Below are 15,219 nucleotides of genomic sequence, written 5' to 3' on the forward strand. Positions count from 1 at the left end.
CGTGAGGACGGTTTATTAATCCATCCATTCTTTAGAGTTTCAAAGATTTAGCTAAATCGTGCAGGTTTAATTTATTAGTTTCTTGTTTTAGGCTAATTTGGCATAAATAATGTGAACGAAATTATACAGTGCTTTTGAATAATATAACACATAATTCATATAATATAAATAATACTGCACACCTATTAAATGTTTCAAATCAAAAATATGGTTTAATACCATGTAGCTTCATTAGCGAACATTAAATATTATAACTACAGTGTTTTTCTTTCATTTTCCCCGACTGCAGCCATCAAATGTAACACATCGGTGAGACAAAACTGATATCTACTTGCGAAAATGTGCTTTCAAAACAATGGGACATTCTTACACATTTAAAGGTAAATGTTTTCATTTTTAAGTTCGTTCTTGGCAATCGTTCTTGATATCATTCTTGATTTTTCAAACTGAATTATGCCTTTACTCTGTGACCAAAAATGGAGAATTTTCTGTTTCAGCTGTTTGATCGCGCTGGTGCCTCGCGCACATATTCATTAGAAACTGCAGTCGCTTTGGCAGATCCACTTTGGCATATTTTTTTCTCATAATGGGTTATACATGACATATTTTTATTTCCTCTCAAAAACGTAATTTATGTTTTGAGTGTTTTTAAAAAACATGCAGCAAACTAAAATAGGCGTTTTTAATTGGTTAAAATTTGTTACTGTGGGTTAATCTAGGCTATGTTAACTATTTACAAGTTTCGTGTTTGTGTTTATCCCATTTTTTTCCATTGCATCTGAAAATTACTTTAAGAAATAAAAAAAGCCTCCTCCCTTCTAAAAATTGTGCATCCACATTCACTTTGTGTGCTCTGGGGCAGAACATGCCTCCCGCTTTGCTCTTTTGTGAACAATTGAAAAATGTTTGATATAAAGGTTCTTGTCCCATTTTAAACAGGAATCGAGTAGGGCTGCTGTGAGTGCAGGCAGGATATTTCAACCAACCAAAAAACAGACCAACTGGAGGGGGTTGGGGTTTGTTCTGTATAGCTTGTGGGGGTTGAAATACACTCAAGCACATGCATTAAGTTTGCCACAAAGCACAGGCAGAAGTAGCCTTATAATTGTGAAAAAGGACATTTTAATTATTTATTAATAAACAAATGCAAGATGAAATTTTCAGTGCTGACTCTCCACATGGATGCGCCTTTAGAAAGAAATGCAAGAAATGCAACCTTCACAGATTACATAATGCTTTCATTCTGAATTGGTTTGTTCAAAAGTAGACATTTCAAGCTTTCTGTAGATATATTACTCATGTATGTGAGATGCCCCAATTTTAAGTTATTTCATTATCAGGAAAAAAAACAAGTGATTGCAAGTCATGCACACGCATTAATAATTTTCACACAAATACTTGAATATAAATAATAGTAGAGCACATGACAGATGCAGTTATAACCTTTATTTTATTAGGCTATTTGATGTTTTAAAATGATCTTCAGTCGATGCCATTCCAATTAATTGATCATTAGTTCTTAAACAAGATTAAATGGATGCATGACTTTTATGAACTTGTTTTTAATAATTCCCTTTTGCATTAAATAATAAAGATGCATATAAATTCATATTTGCATATACTGTAAATCGATGTAGCTTAGCTCACTAAAATAGGCTTCTACTTTAATTCTACTTTAATGCTCTGATGCAAAGTAAACCACAATTTCTTTAGGATGTTATAACACATAGTTAATTTTATATAAATAATACTGCACACCTATTACATCTAAAGTCAAATCTAAAATATGGTGTAATATAAAAAATAAGCACAGGCTCATAGGCTTGACATTTATACTTCTTGAATTTGTTCCAAGAAACACAAGAAAATTCATAAGAAGCAGCTAAACTTTAATCTGTGAATATTAAGCCGTCAAATGTAACACATCAGCTAGGCAAAATCTATTAGCGAAAATGTGCTTTGATGCACTTGTTTGATAACTTGTGGTTAAAGCGCCACTCAGTGGTCAAAAGCTATAAATGCACTTAACAGACTCCAAGGCGGCAGTACATGCGGCGGTAGAAGGGACATTTTGGATGGCCACCTACTGTACTTAAAAACCATTAGAGAAATTACAGTGAGTTAATTTCAAAACAATGGGATATTCTTGGGCTACAGTCTACGCATTCAAAATTACAAGAAAGACCTTTACACAACGGCTCTTACTGAATGCTATTGTTATTAAACACACACACGGATTAAAAGCTAAATGTTTTCATTTCAGTTCATTCTTGGACAGAGACGAGTAGAGGTTTATATACACATGAAAGCAAAGAAAAGATTTAAAAGTTATCTTCATCTCTGATAACTCAGCCGGTTATGCGTCTCTCTAGTTTCTAACAGGAGGCTCTTTGCAGAGGCTGCTAACATCACACAGAGACACTGAGTTAAAATCATAAACTCCAAACCCAGCATAGAGAGGCTCAGTGAATGCAGTGTTGAGTGTGTGTAAGTGTGTGAGCGTGTGTGTGTCAGAGACACTGTAGAAGGACAAAATGCCGGCTGACATGTCCACATACACTCCTACTCTATTAGAAGAGAGTGAAGGAACAGATATATCAACTGAACTATAATTATGACGCATAGTGAACTTGGCTTCAGTGCACAACAGGCTCCAGGAGATTTGATTGCGTCCAAGCATACAGTCACGTCTACGTCCTTTCCTGCCGATTCCTTTGTATGTCACTGATATAACAGCCTCAGCTCCACTCCATTCAGCCTCCCAGTAACAGCGTCCAGTCAGACTCTCTCTACACAGAATCTGGTACACATCAAATCTCTCTGGATGATCAGGATATGACTGGCCTTTATCCTTGTATGTCACCTTCCTGTTCTCCTCGGACATACTTAAATTATTGTTTGCTGTGTTTGGATCCAGTGTGAGAAAACAGGCATCTGAACACAAAAACAGAGACATTTTAACACAAGAGTCAAGGGTTGTGTGTGTGTGTGTGTGTGTGTGTGTGTGTGTTAGACATACATTTTTTTAGTCCTGCTGTAATCCTGGATTCTCCTCCATTATCCATGCTAAAAAAACACACAAAATCACATTCAATAAGTGAAAAAAACAATCATATGATCAGATTTTTTATTATGATTTTAACTTTGAATTATTATGAAAATTCAATATGAAACGGCATGTTAAAACATGCTTTTAAGATACTTGGAATATGCTAAACATGTTAGAATTTAATTCAGAGACTGAACTTGTCTAAAGTACAGAGATGTGCATTAACAATAGAGCATGAATGAACTCCAGCAATGAGACGTGTTTGAGTCTCAGATATAATAACTGTACCATGATAAAGAGTTTACAGGAGAAAATAATGACAGCAAGATGTTACTCTGTTCAGACTGAACATGTTTCTGCAGAACATGGACTGAGCTTTTCATTTTCATTGGTTTATAAATTTATGAACAAAAGTACAACTTTTCTATAAAGGGTCATTCTAGCGTTTACAGAAATACTACACTTGAAAAACACTTAAGGATTACACTTTCTTTATATTTTAAAATAAAACAATGTGTTACACCTTCTTGAGACATCAATGTGGCAATATTTGTTTTTAATTAATTATAAAGAATTCCAATCACCACAAAACTGCTTGTCCCCACAGCCATGTACAGAGGGAAAGTGCTTTGAGGTCAAAAATAGGTTTTTCTACCATTTAAAATTCAATTATGTATAACTAACTATCAAATATATGATGTAAATGACATTAAAAAATGGCAAATAAATATTATAAAATATATAATGAAAGTAGTGGTCCCCTGGAATTGTGTCACTGGTGTTACCGTTTAACAAAAATCTGTCATTTCGAAGTAAAAATCAAACTGATGACATCACTTGACTTCCTTGCTCTCATCTCCTGAAGATATATTAATCTCATTTGTTGCATTATCATTATTTTTCTGTAACTCTGACTACATGCACTTAACAAATTAAAAAATCTTTAAAATTGCAAAAGAAGTAAAGTAACACTAGTGACAAAAAAAAAATGCACAAAAAATTAAAAAAAAATCATTAAGCTGTCATTTATATGCATTCATAAAGTCAAAAGCTAATATAATATAATGTGGTCTAAGTTTAAAAGTAAAAAAAAAACTTTAAGACATCTTGCCATACCAAAAGTGTACATTTCTGTAGAATAACCCTACAATTTGTATTATATTTTGCTAAATATTTAGAATTTAATATTTATATTTTTACTTGGAAGAGATTTTATGGCTCTAAACAACATTTACCACAAAATTATTTTGGCAATTTTTTTTCCCATTTTTATTCCATTAAAACAACATATATATATATATATATATTTAATTCCATTTTTTTTTTTTCATTAAAACAACACATATATATATATATATATATATATATATATATATATATATATATATATATATATTGATTTGAGCCAGTCACCAGTGGAAGAACCCGAGACGCCCTCTTCTTCGACATTATCCAGCCACAAAAGTTGGAGAGCAGGATCGCTACTTTAATCGTAGATGGTATGAGGATTACAACTGGCTAGAATATTCTATTTTAAAGGACTGTGCTATCTACTTAATATGTTGCCACTTTCAACATCCAGGAAACCATGAAGAGAAGGCAGCATTTACCCAGGACAGCTACCAAAACTGGAAAAGGGTGACAGGTTCGTTCAAGACACACAATGCTATTGTGGAGCATAAATATGCAATGGCAGCGTGGAATGAGTGGACTGCTCAGAGAAAGTCTGGCTAAACAATAGTCAATCCTCTGAGTGATGGGCATGAGAGTACTGTATATGACAGCAGTTGTAGAGTCATTATGTTATACAGCATACCAGGGACTTTCACAGAGAGGAGTCACAGAAAACAATATGGCTGTCAACCAGAGACATTTTCTTGAACTTTTACAGGTTGTAGCCAAATTCAACAAAACACTTGTACAGAAAATATCAGATAATCCTAGAAATGCTAAATACACGCATCATGACATACAGAACGAAACACTGGCCATTATGGCAAACATGATTCGGGAACAAATAAGTGCTGAAGATGCTGGACTATTTGCATTGACGGTAGATGGGAGTAGGGACCTCAGCGAAACCGAACAATTGTCCGTAGTTGTGTGCCACGTGGAAGAATTTCTTAATTATACTCCAGCTGACGGGTTAGATGCTGAGTCACTTTTCACTACTGTCAAAGAGACTGTATTGTTCAGTGTCATGACGGCGCTGCCGTGATGTCTGGTGTTCACAATAGGGACCAGGAGAAATTCAGAGAAGAGGTCCCTCAGGCAATCTACATTCATTACCATGCACACCGCCTCAATCTTGTTCTAGTGGACTGTGTCAGAAAGGTAGAGGGCAATTTATTTGTTATTGTTCAATACATTTACAAGTTTTCTCAGGCTCATTTGTCCTTGCTCATTTCACTAAGAAGCGAAGAGAATTTGACCATTCACAGCAGCCCATTAAACTGAAGAAACTGTGTGATACGAGATGGTCCTGCCAATACTCTCTGTGGACACTGTGAAAAACCCTGCCAGCCATCATTGCAACCCTAAAGGACATTAAATCAAAGCCAAATTCATGCAGATCGACTGACTCGTGGTCACTACTCTCACTCGTTGATGCTGAATTGATCCTCCACCTTAACTTTTTTTAGGATCTGTTATGCTCTGCTCTATGTCGGTAATCTCATAAAATCTCAATCGTAGCTCCGACCACATTAGTTCCCAAGCACAACAGAGGACAGGTTGATTATTGCTGTGGCGGGTTTGCAATAATCTATGATGTGTTTGCGTACAGGGACTTAAAAAAATAAATTAAAAAGTGATACATGGAGAAAGGCGTCTGAGAGTGTTCATGTTCCTGGTGAGTTGCTGATATCTAATGATATAATAAATAGTACAGTAGTCCCAGTTTACTTTTAAACAAATTTCCTTAAAGAGCCACACAGATGGGAAATCAAAAATTACCTGTATTACAGTGTATGATGTAGCTGTCCATCAGTGTAAACAATGTGCAAAGTAATTAAACCAAAAAGTACACAATTTATAAAGTTACTGACTTCTAAAGTAAGGAGTCGACTCTGAATCGCTAAAACGAGTCGTTATAGATTTCAAATCTTTTGCCCATCTCTATGTACGTCACTAGGAACACTTTGTATAATAATCTCCGCCTACCGTCTTGAGAGAAACAGAACTCTGACCTGCCCCACACACACACAGACGCTCTGGTTGGTGTGAGAGCATCATGTCAAGGAGACAGTGTGTTTGTAATTGTAAAGGCAAGTTTGTTTTATTTTCACTGCCAAAGAATGAAGATCAGAAGAACCAATGGCTAAAATTCATTTTTACCACAATACCAGAGCAGTACAACAAATCCCTTTTGTTGTGTTCACAACATTTCACTGATGACTTCTTTTTTTAATCTCAGTGAGTTCAAGGCGGGATTTTCAAAGCGTTTGGCCCTAAAAGAGGGTTCATTACCAACTTTATTTGGACCAACAAGCATCTCCGAATCACAACCTGTAAGTATGATTATATAGTTATGTGTTTGTTTTCTCCCGAGCGTCTTATCAGTATGTGTGCTGTCTGCAGCCTTTGTCTGCGCTAATCGTCATGTACAAACACGTCATTAAAATGAAGTGTAACTCTGTGAATACTCAACGAAGAGACATGAGAGAGATATCTATAGAAAGCTTGACATGTCTACTTTAAAACTAAACAAGTGCTGCAGAAAATATTCTGTGATAAAGTAATCCATATGAAAACAACGCGATGTCTGTTTTTCATGTCTCCCTTCATTATATCTAATGTGACCGCGCCAAACGCTCTATTCAGATTCAAACTGAAGCGCGCGGCTCGAATACACCCACACAGAAGAAAAAGCAGCGAGACTGTTCAAGTTTTTTATTTTACTGTTTGCTTCGCGATGAGAGGAATAAGACATAATTCACCCCAAACAGATGCTAACGCATAGTTTACCATGGAGGTGTGTGCGGAACAACCAATCAAAACTGACTATGTCAGTTGACCAATCAGAACACAGTATGCTACCGAAAGGTGGGGTTTAAGGAAACTGAATCTTTTGAACAGCTTTGCGCGAACCGTTTGGGGATTTCTGAGAATTGAGGTAATTTTAAAATGATATTTTGACAAAATTACAATGTTTTTTAACCTTGGATGGATTTAAACCTGTTGTACAGAACTTATAAACAGTGATAGGAAACTTAGAATTTTCATCTTACTGGCTCTTTAATTATACTTACATTAAATGATGTTTATACTTGAATATAATTACTTAAGTAACATTTTCAATGCAGGACTTGCATCAGAGTATTTTAACAGTGCTTTATACATTATTAGGTAAAGGCTCTTAATACTTCGTCCACAACAATATTTAATGAGGTTAACTTATAACATTAACCTCATTGTGGTTAGTCTGCAAGAGATCAACAAGCTTGTTTGCTTTGCGGCCGCTTTAAATACAATATAAGCATTTGATCTACGTCAGAGTGCTCACAAATCTTTCTGCAGTGTTGTAAGCAGAGAGAGACTACCCAACCCCACCCCTAAACCTAACGTTACTATGACGTCAACCAATCAGGTATCATGGTGTAAAAACACCCTGATCTGGTAACTCTCATTACTTTCCTGCAAAGACCTATACTTGAGCAGAGCGGCCAGAGTGATTTTTGACACTCTCGACGCTGGGGGTGTTAATGCACCGTAAGACTATCCCACGTTTTGAAATGAACTCACTGTAAAAAAAATTTGCTGGTTTTTAAGGATGTTACAATGTTATATTATAATATTATTGTTGTTTTACTTCATCCTTTCATCACCATTATTACCCATTCTCATTGTCCACCTTCTGTAGATACCTAGCTATTTGAATAAGACTAAACACAAGCCATTTATGGAATCCAAGGCACCAATTCATGTGTCTGTGTCAAAACACCCCACAGAAGGGTGGGGTGAGCAGTAGCTCATTATTTAAAGAAAAATACATTGAAATAGCTAACTGTTAACACAGCAGATTTACGTGTAAAAAAGTGTGTTGTTTTACATGACCATTGATGAATTTTAAGTATTTTACAGACATTTCATGCAGAATCCAAAATAATTATACCAACTTGTGGAAAATGGGAATCCAATGACCCCTTTAATGTTCTTCCATAAATTGCCTTTTGTATCCCTCTGAAGATAAAACTCATACAATTCTGATACAAAATAAATTTAGTAGAGCATAGTGTGTTCATTGTGTATTGTCACCCAAATTATTTATTTAGTTTTTGTTGTAGCAGTTTAGCTATTTTTCTTCCCAGGTAGAACCTCCATGTTTGATGGTTTGGTCTGGTCAGCTCAAACTAGTGCTATTTAAATCTGTTATATTGTTGTGTCTTTGTGTACATTTAATAAAAATAAAAACTGTTTCTGCTTAACATACTTTTTGTCCAGTGTGCAGTTTGGATGGTTCAGCAGCTTGACTCCTGAATCCCCTGGGTGATTGTAGCTCAGATCCAGCATTCTCAGATGTGAGGGGTTTGAACTCAATGCTGAAGACAAATATCCACAGCCTTCCTTCGTCACCATACAACCAGACAACCTACAATCACACAGCAACAGTCCACATCACATTAGTTTAGCAATCAGACATCACTAACACTCCAGTGAAGTACAAATGTACTTTTTACTAACACTGGGATCTTTTTGAATGTCAGAAACTAAACATGCAATATAAACCGTATCCAGAGTACACAACATCACTGTAATGGGTCCTGTTTGTGTTTGACACAGTGTTCACATCCAGTAAGGGGAAATATCAGCCATCAACTGAACACCAGTGAGCAGGGCCTATAGTGTGATGGTGTATAACTATTGATGCATGTCCTTCTGTGGAGGCAGTCACATACAAATGCATTTGCATCTGTGACATCAAATACCCCAAAGTTCCCAAAATCCCAATGCTTTGTTTATAATGAGGACTATGAAACTTTCAGGATGTTTTAATAGTACGGAGACCTATTATATGTGAAAAGATAAAGGCAAATTTGATTTATCATGTCATTGTTAAAAAACTAAATCTTTTAAGACATTGCTATTTTTAATGGCATGTGTTTCTGTTGAATTAAATTTGACTGCTTAGTTGATCCATTTGCTCTTGATTCTGCATGTCAAGTTTTCACGGAAACAGCTATGCTGGGGTGCTTTTCCCGTACAACGACATAACTCTCTGATTAACCATCATAGTACGATGCATTGTCATGGAAATAAACTAATCAATCACGACTGTGACAGTCACATCTCTGTCATTTAAACCAAATTAGTTAATCAAATTAGGGCCATTTTTAATGACGTCAAACGAATGTGGTGAAGTAATAATTTTTGCTAATTAATTGATCTGAGGTCTCTGAGAAGCTTGTTCAGCATGGCACCTGAACACTAAATTACTATTTTTTGTTCCCTGTCATTTTGATTTATTTGATATTTGATTCATCATGAGGCTTCTCTTACATCATATTTCAGGGTTCCCTTATGCAAATGCACACTCTTCAAAAATGAAGGATGCACTAAAATTTATTGATTAATGCAAAATCACAGTGCTTGCATGAAATGGAGTTTGGTTTAAGTAGCGTTTTCTGCAAACTGAATAATTCTAAGACAATTCTAAGACATGAGTTTCTTGTGTGTTAAAAGGTTAGTTCAACCAAAAATGAAAATTATGTCATAAATGACTCACCCTCATGTCGTTCCAAACCCGTGAGACCTCCGTTTATCTTCTGAACACAGTTTAAGATGTTTTAGATTTAGTCCGAGAGCTCCATTGAAGCTGTGTGTACGGTATACTGTCCATGTCCAGAAAGGTAAGAAGAACATCATCAAAGTAGTCCATGTGACATCAGAGGGTCAGTTAGAATTTGTTGAAGCATCGAAAATACATTTTGGTCCAAAAATAACTAAACTTACGACTTCATTCAGCATTGTCTTCTCTTGTGAGTGCGAATGGTGTGACAGTTGATGTACGACGCTGCTGACATGTTTTCTAGTGCGCCCAATAACAAAGAAAACATGTCAGCAGCTTCACTGCAGTATTGTGAACGCACTCACAACAGTAATGGAAGAGAAGACAATGCTGAATAAAGTCATAGTTTTTGATATTTTTGGACCAAAATGTATTTTCGATGCTTCAACAAATTCTAACTGACCCTCTGATGTCACATGGACTACTTTGATTGTTTTTCTAACCTTTCTCGACATGGACAGTAGACCGTGCTGTATATAACACTGTATATAACACTTTCAATGGAGAAACAGAAAGCTCAGAGACTAAATCTAAAATATCTTAAACTGTGTTCAGAAGATAAACAGAGGTCTTACAGGTTTGGAACGACATGAGGGTCATCAATGACATAATTTTCATTTTGGCTGAACTAACCCTTTAATGAATTTAGTGTCATGCTTCACTCTCAAACAAAGTGTGGTAGCATGTTGTTATTTTTTTATTTAATTAATAAAATATTACAATTTACCTCAGTATCTCCAAATTACAGTTTTTCTTCAGTCCATCAGAAAGTAGCTTCACACCTGAATCTGTCAGGTCATTGTTACTCAGGTCCAGTTCTCTCAGACAGGAGATTGAGGATTGTAAAACTGATGACAAACTCTCACAAGATTGAGCAGTGAGATTACATATGGAAACTCTGAACAAGAAAAACACAGTAACTAAATACAGAATAAATCTAAGCAATGCGATTTTAATGATTAAATTGATGCAAATAAATAAAAATAAAATAAAGTTTGGAATCAAACCTCAGTATCTCCAGTTTACAGACTGGACTCTTCAGTCCATTAGAAAGGATCTCCACTCCAGAATCCTTCAGGTCATTGTTATTCAGGTCCAGCTCTTTCAGGACAGTGTTTGAGGATTGTAGAGCTGACGACAAACTTTCACAGGACTGAACAGTGAGATTACAGCCACACAGCCTGTGAAGAGAACCAAATATTGTCACTGATCTGCTCTCCGTTCCCCCAGATACCCTGTCTTTAACCCCCTTTTGGATAAAGACATGGACACATAATTGGTTTAAAAGAAAACCACTTTATTTATCTTGATGTGGCTGTGAGTTGGAGAGCAGTTGGATGCACACATACATAACCCTGCATACACAATTAAACTGTGGTGTCTCAGACCAGCCACCTGAGTACAAAACCTATGAATATTTCATTTAAATTATATTTCTTTAACAAACTATGGAATGTTATTTGGATCAACACACATGGTGGCAGCAATCTCTGTTAAAGGACCTGAAAGGGTTTGCTTAGTATTTTTATACCTTTGGTGTAATGCATGATGGAAGTGAAAGATAAAAAATATGGTGGGAATGGGTTTAAAGTTGATATTGTATGACGTTTATGCATGTAAATGTAAATAATTATAGCTGAAATTGTTTTTTTTTATTTAATTAATAAAATATTACAATTTACCTCAGTATCTCCATATTACAGTTTTTCTTCAGTCCATCAGAAAGTAGCTTCACACCTGAATCTGTCAGGTCATTGCTACTCAGGTCCAGCTCTGTCAGATGGGAGTCTGATGATTGAAGAGCTGAAGATACAGTTTCCCAGCATGTTTTATCAAGACCACAGCTGTCAAATCTGTCAAAACAGAAGGTTTATGCTAATTATTTTCTGCAAAACTTGTTATACCCTTTCATAATCCGGACAGCAAGATATTACACTTAGAATGTTGACATTTTACTGTTTAGTGAAAATATTTGTTTTAACAGCAGTCAGTGAAATTACTCACAGGGCCTTCCTGCAGCATCTCACAACTGGAACGAATCTCTGGTAATTTTCTTGTGATGACGTGAACCTCCTTGGGTTGAACTCATCCAGCACCTTCTCTGACATCAGCATTATGTAGGTTAGCACAGTGCACTTTGAAGATGAGAGTTTTCTTTCTTGATGTTCATTTGAACTGATGTAGCTCTGAATTTCTTCATATAACGAATGATCCTTCAGCTCAAGTAAGCAGTAAAATAGGTTGACTGAAGCTTCATCTGAGATCGTGTAGCCATCTTGTACTTGTTTGATGTATTTAGTTGTTTTTTTGATGCTCTCTGTGGTGTCTTCAGTGTGTGTGATCAGACCTTGGAGCAGGTCTTGACTGGATTCCAGTGTAATGCCCATCAGAAACCGCAGAAACAGGTCCAGATGTCCTCCTTTACTCAATATGGCTTTAGCAATAGCCTTCTGCAGTAGCTCCTGCAAAGTAATACTTTCTTCTGGCTCATCAAAGAAAAACTGAAGCTCCTGCATGTTCTTGTTCAGGTAACAGATGAACACATGCACTGCAGCGAGGAACTCTTGAACACTCAGATGAACAAAGCTGAAAACCTTCTTGTAGTAAAAAACATTTTTCTTCTGAAGGATCTCAGCAATCATTCCTGTGAACTCAGTGTCTTTACTTACATCAATACCACATGCTTTCAAATCTTTCTCCTCAAACACAAATGTTTTATCCTTCAGCTTTTCAAACGCTAGCTTCGCTAACTTCAAAATCATCTCTCTATTTGATTGTAAGTGCTTTGAACATTCTATTTCTCCTTGTTCTTCATATTTCTGATTCTTGATGTTCATCTGTATCAGCATGAAGTGGATGTACATTTCAGTGAGTGTTGTGCTGATGTTCTCTGCACTGTTCTCAATGAGAATATCCTGAAGTACTGTGGCTGTGATCCAGCAGAAGACAGGAATGTGGCACATGATGTAGAGACTACGAGACGTCTTAATGTGCGAGATGATTCTGGAGGCCACGGTCTCATCTGTGATTCTCTTCCTGAAGTACTCCTCCTTATGCTGGTCAGTGAATCCTCGCACCTCTGTGAACAATCCTACGTATTGACGAGGGATTTGATTGGCTGTTGCTGGTCGTGAGGTCACCCAGACAAGAGCCGATGGAAGCAGATTCCCTTTGACCAGATTCATAAACAGCACATCTACAGATGATTTACTCTCAACAGGGTCTCTTGTTGGTGGTATACTTGTAAACTCCAAAGCTAGACGACTCTCATCAAGTCCATCAAATATAAATGCTAGATTGCATTCGTTATATAGCTTTGTTTTCTCCATGTCCTTCAGTTCAGGATAAAATTCCAGCAGAAGCTCGTGAAGAGTTAAATCTTTAACCATCAAGTTTATCTCTCTGAATAAAAGCAGGAACACACAGTCTACATCTTGATTGGCTTTTCCTTCAGCCCAGTCCAGGATGAACTTGTGCACAGAGATTGTTTTTCCAATGCCAGCGATGCCCTTGGTCAGCACAATCTTGTTCAGATTTTTTTTTCTCAGTTCAGTAAATATATCATTGCATTTGATTGGTTTGTCCTGTGGTACTTTGTTGTTGAAAGCGTAATCAATATTCAAAATCTCATGTTGCCGATTGACATCTTGCATATCTCCCTCTGTGATGAAGATTTCTGTGTAAACAGCCTTGAGATCTGCTTCATTTTCTTCTTGGCCCTCAAAAATACATTCTGCTTTACTCTTCATGGTGCATTTGTGAGTTTCCAAAAAATTTTTGAGAATCATATCTGTTATAATAGATGACATTTAAAAGGTCATGAATAATCTTACACTGACCGTGATTTTAAATAGAAAATTGTGATGGGGGAGGGGGGTGTACATAGTTTTGAATACACCTGATAAGACTGCACCTTGTTTCTCTGCCATCTCGGTCTCTGAGATTTTTTGTGTCTCTGTGAAGAGGAATATACAAATATACAGTCAAAACTTATTATTCAAGTGATGTTTGTTTCTTGTCCTTTTATTCCTAACTGCAATGTTAAGTTTGTATTTGTTCAAGGTTATATTTCATACTTGTAATTTGTGTTAACATTTTTTTTTCTTGGTGTGCTCTCTGAGGGGGACATCTTTCTATGCAAAGTATAAATTGTGCTCAGTAAATTAATAATTTAAGATATGACTTTCTTCATGTGACAATTCTTTAAATCTGAGCAGACCACTAATGACAGAGAGGGACTGAGAAGCAATCGTTATTTAAGAGTAAGAGAAATCTAATTCTTACATACACTTTTGTAGGAATTAGGTTCAAAATCACTTAGCATTTTCACTTATCAAGTTATTAACTGACTGCTAATAAGCAGTGTTTCTCAGAAAGCATATCTACTGTGATAGTACCATTTCCTGCAGTGTTGTAGTTGATAGTCACTGGGCCTGAGATGGTGTTTCCACTGAGTACAGTAGCATTTACAGTTGATTGCATCTGAGCACTCACATTAACACTGACTCCAGTGTGAGTACTGCTGCTCATTTTGACTGGAATACAAACAGAGAGATTAATAACCTTCCCAAAATGACAACTTTAACATTACTGATAATATGTTCTTCATTACCTTGCTCGTGTTTCACCTTTTCTTCTTCTTTCTCAACTAGTGTGTCACAATGCTGCTCAACTGATGCCATTGTCCTTCACTGACTCACTGCTGTTGGATAAGAAGAAATTTGGTTTTAATAGCTCCATGTCTCCAGACACTTTCCAAAAATAAAAAAAATAAAATATTGGTAAACAAGTAAATGATTTATAGACACAATTATAAACAGTGTTGGGGGTAACGCGTTACAAGTAACGTGCGTTACGTAATAATATTACTTTTCTGGAGTAACTAGTAAAGTAATGCATTACTTTATAAATTTACACATTAATATCTGAGTTACTTTTTAAAAAAATGTAATGCGAGTTACTTTTCAGTTTAATAAATTTGCATAAAAAAAGAAGAAAAAAGTACTGGATTAAAATGAACGTAGTCACGTAGAACACTGATACGTGCGCGCCCTGCGCGGGAACAAACTCTAGTCAGGAATGGAGATGGCAGGCCAGAGCGTTACATTACTGCTATGGAAGTATTCTCATTATTTTGAAATCGTCGAAGAAAAGGAGAAGGGAATAATCGTTAAGTGTAAATTATGTGTTGGTGAAAAGCTCTTGTCAACTGCAAAAAACACCACCTCAAATTGAAAAAACATCTGCATGCAAAGCACAGCACTACAGAATTGGAAGAGAGAGCGCCGAATGATACCTCCACCCCGCCTCAAGCTAAACAACAAAAGCTTGATTTCAGTTCATCATCACCAGGTAAAACAATTAGTTCCACTGAACTCAACAA

The 15,219-nt window shown here is 36.2% G+C and overlaps 1 protein-coding gene across 3 annotated transcripts in view; it reads right to left on the reverse strand.

The window, feature by feature from the left end:
* Nucleotides 1-735: 735 nt before the first annotated feature.
* LOC113047299 (NACHT, LRR and PYD domains-containing protein 12-like) overlaps nucleotides 736-15,219 on the reverse strand; it is a 31,498-nt gene continuing 17,014 nt past the window's right edge. The window contains exons 2-11 of one of the 3 annotated variants that reach the window (XM_026208655.1): nucleotides 14,449-14,538; nucleotides 14,234-14,371; nucleotides 13,750-13,791; nucleotides 11,841-13,626; nucleotides 11,519-11,689; nucleotides 10,844-11,017; nucleotides 10,564-10,734; nucleotides 8,481-8,639; nucleotides 3,020-3,066; nucleotides 737-2,934 (exon numbers count right to left, since the gene is read on the reverse strand). In XM_026208655.1, coding sequence (XP_026064440.1) covers nucleotides 2,369-2,934; nucleotides 3,020-3,066; nucleotides 8,481-8,639; nucleotides 10,564-10,734; nucleotides 10,844-11,017; nucleotides 11,519-11,689; nucleotides 11,841-13,626; nucleotides 13,750-13,791; nucleotides 14,234-14,371; nucleotides 14,449-14,518 — 3,324 coding nt within the window. In that variant the 5' untranslated portion in view covers nucleotides 14,519-14,538 and the 3' untranslated portion in view covers nucleotides 737-2,368. Of the gene's footprint in view, nucleotides 2,935-3,019; nucleotides 3,067-8,480; nucleotides 8,640-10,563; nucleotides 10,735-10,843; nucleotides 11,018-11,518; nucleotides 11,690-11,840; nucleotides 13,627-13,749; nucleotides 13,792-14,233; nucleotides 14,372-14,448; nucleotides 14,539-15,219 lie in introns of all 3 variants that reach the window. The other 2 variants (XM_026208656.1, XM_026208657.1) reach the window with 2 other exon arrangements.

Source organism: Carassius auratus, chromosome 28, assembly GCF_003368295.1.
Source record: "Carassius auratus strain Wakin chromosome 28, ASM336829v1, whole genome shotgun sequence".
NCBI classification, from domain to species: domain Eukaryota; kingdom Metazoa; phylum Chordata; class Actinopteri; order Cypriniformes; family Cyprinidae; genus Carassius; species Carassius auratus.